The sequence below is a fragment of the Balaenoptera ricei genome, chromosome 2, assembly GCF_028023285.1.
Source record: "Balaenoptera ricei isolate mBalRic1 chromosome 2, mBalRic1.hap2, whole genome shotgun sequence".
NCBI classification, from domain to species: Eukaryota; Metazoa; Chordata; class Mammalia; order Artiodactyla; family Balaenopteridae; genus Balaenoptera; species Balaenoptera ricei.
In genome coordinates, this window is record NC_082640.1 from 104,419,448 (window position 1) to 104,422,593 (window position 3,146).

General features: G+C 67.7%; 1 protein-coding gene across 1 annotated transcript; it reads left to right on the forward strand.

Annotated features, from left to right (window-relative positions):
- The first annotated feature begins 940 nt into the window (after window positions 1–940).
- On the forward strand, window positions 941–2,089 carry ANKRD63 (ankyrin repeat domain 63). The gene has a single exon (XM_059915584.1). It carries the CDS (start codon window positions 941–943, stop codon window positions 2,087–2,089), a length of 1,149 nt encoding a protein of 382 aa, XP_059771567.1.
- The last annotated feature ends 1,057 nt before the right edge of the window (window positions 2,090–3,146 follow it).

The following is a 3,146-nucleotide window of genomic DNA, read 5'->3' on the forward strand; positions in this document are numbered from 1 at the left end:
TTCCTTCCACCCGCACCGATGGGGGCAGCCGTCGTCTTCTCCGACGGGCTCAGGGTCCCGCCAGTTTCTAAGGAGACCCGGGCACCGACTCCGGTGGGGGCGGAGGGTGGGGAGAGAAGACTGTGACTTTGGGATTGGCCCGGTCGGGTGCATGTGGCCCCCTGCGAGCAGCCCCCGCCCCGCCCCCGCTGCCGCAGCCCCAGGGAAGCGCGGAGAAGCTGCTCCCCGACGTCGTGGCCCACCGAGAGGTGGGTGAAGGTCAGGGGCGGTCTCCGCCGCCCCGTCAGTTTCGGCCCTGACGGCTCAGCCCGCTTCCTGAGTAGCCATTGCCATGCAGACCCCCGAGACTGTAAAACAAGGTATCTATGCGGGCGGCGACTCCCGCGCCGCCAAGCCCCCCAAGTAAGGAGCAAGCGCCCTGGCGTGGCCCGGCCCCCGCGAGAGGGGAGGAGGCGGAGGAGCGGCGCCAGCAGATTGAGGAGCGGCGCGCCCCGCCAGGGCTAGAGGCAGGCGCGCACGGCGGGCGCCACCGTCTCAGCAGGGGAGCGGTGCTGCCCCGGGTGCGGGTGAGTGGCGCGGCTCCCAGCCACTACGGACTGAGGGGCGCCGGACACTGGGAAAGCAGCGGGAGAGTCAGGAGGAGCCCGAGCTTCGGCTGCCATCGTCTTGTGGCGGGCCAGGCGCGGAGCCCGGAGTAGCGAGCACCTACACCTTCAGGCGGGAAGCCCAGGGAAGGAGCAGCGAGACGCCGGGCGTGCGGCCCAGGAGCGGCGGGGCAGCTGGAGGACAGAGTGGGAACCTCAGGACCCTCGGCTGCAGCCGCCCACGCGCGGAGGGAGCCATACCCGAGCGCCGGCGGGGGCCGGAGCCCGGCGGGGCTCAGGAACAGGGGCGCCCCCGTGCGGAGCTGCCGGGCCGCCTGGGCGCGGCGGCCGAGGCCATGCTCAAGCCCAAGGACCTGTGCCCCCGAGCGGGTACGCGTACCTTCCTGGAGGCCATGCAGGCGGGCAAAGTGCACCTGGCCCGCTTTGTGCTGGATGCGCTGGACCGCAGCATCATCGACTGCCGCGCGGAGCAGGGCCGCACGCCGCTCATGGTGGCCGTGGGCTTGCCAGACCCCGCGCTGCGCGCGCGCTTTGTGCGACTACTGCTGGAGCAGGGTGCAGCAGTGAACCTGCGGGACGAGCGCGGCCGCACGGCGCTCAGCCTGGCGTGCGAACGCGGCCACCTGGACGCCGTGCAACTGCTGGTGCAGTTCAGCGGCGACCCCGAGGCGGCCGACTCGGCGGGCAATAGCCCGGTGATGTGGGCGGCAGCGTGCGGCCACGGGGCGGTGCTCGAGTTCCTGGTGCGCTCTTTCCGCCGCCTCGGCCTGCGCCTCGACCGCACCAACCGGGCGGGCCTCACGGCGCTGCAACTGGCCGCTGCCCGCGGCCACGGGACCTGTGTGCAGGCCCTCACCGGGCCCTGGGGCCGCGCAGCCGCTGCCGCCGCGGCCCGGGGCTCCAACTCCGACAGCCCCCCTGGCCGTCCGGCTCCCGCGCCCAGCCCGGAGCGCCGAAGACCCAGCCCCCGCCGCCTACCGCGGCCTCTCCTGGCGCGCTTTGCTCGAGCGGCCGGTGGCCATGGTCACGGCGGCGAGGCTGGCTCAGGGGGTAAGGGCTTCGGTCGGCACCGGGCGCAGGGCAGCGAGCGGCCGGAGCTGGGCCGGAGCATGAGCCTGGCGTTGGGTGCCGTGACCGAGGAGGAGGCGGCTCGACTGCGGGCGGGAGCCCTGATGGCCCAACCACACTCGCCCCAGTCTTCAGGGGCTGGGCGGTGGCGTTCGCAGGAGGTGCTGGAGGGAGCGCCCCCAACCTTAGTGCAAGTCCCCGTCGGCCTTAGCCCCCACCCCGAGGGCGCCCCCGGCTCTGGCCGCTTGGGTTTGCGCCGACGCTCCACAGCTCCAGACATCCCCAGCCTGGTCGGGGAGGCACCTGGGCCCGAGAGCGGCCCAGAATTAGAGCCCAACGCTCTGCCCCATTCGGTGCCTGGGCCTCAGCCTTGGCAGACGGGCACGGAGGCCGTGGTGCTGCACGCTCAGCGGTAAACAGCCTCGAGGCCGAGCCCTGCTCCCCCCACCTTCCCCCCTCTGCTCCACTGGGATTTCTTTTTCCCAGGTCCCTCACTTTCCTGGCAGTTTCCCACCCCCAGATCCTAGAACCTGTCCCTACTGCCAAGGTGAGACCTCCCTCAGCCCTCTCTCCGAAAGGGACCCCTATCTTATTTCTTTTTTGTGCTTGTTGGTATTCCCTGCCCGAGTCTCTCACCTTTTCTAAAGGCCTGCCGTTCCTGTCATGGAAGCGAGGAGTAGAAGACTGGATCCATAGGCTACAGCTTTCCAGCTGGACCCCCTTCCCTGGGCACTAAGGTGCACTCCTGTGTCCTTCAGGCTCCTGCCGGGTTTCCTTCCCCTTGCCGCGTTTTCCCACACCCTAGTCAGCCAGGCAGGCAGAAGAGTTGTCCTGTAGAACAAAGGCCTAGTCTCCCTAGCCCCCCCCCCACTCCCCCATCCCCCAATCCCTGCCCCTCTACCCCAGTGATGCTGACAGTAATGCCCCACATGACCCAAGTATCCCTTCCCCTTGTGTTGGAGTGATGGAGAAGGGGAGCCTGGAGATGGACCTCAGAGCTTTTCTGAACGGGAGGGAAGGAGTCTGGAGGTTAAATTTTTGGGGGGAGAAACTCCTGCCTCAAGACATTGAAAGCATAGTTTGGGGGTGGCAGGAATGCCAGTTGTACCTTGAACCAGCTTCTGGGTAATTCCAGCTCCTTCTGCCTCAGCCGAAGGCTGACCCAAGATTCAACTTCATCGACAATGTGGGGTCATTTCCCCCCCGCCCCGCTCACGCGCCCCCTCGCCCCCCTTACCCAGCCCAGCTCTGGGCTCTTGAGCCTATTTCCTCTCACTCTCAGAGGCCTGAAATGGAAAGGACTTAGCACTTCCCCCGCCCCCACCGCCTCGCAGCTCCCGGTCTTGCACGTGGGTGCTCCCGCAGCGGGGAACGGTTGCGAAGGCTTTGATTAATTGTATTTCTTCCAATCCTCAAAGAACTCGTGTTTTGAGTCTTTGTATGTGAAGCAGAAAGCAGCAGGTCTGATCCGAG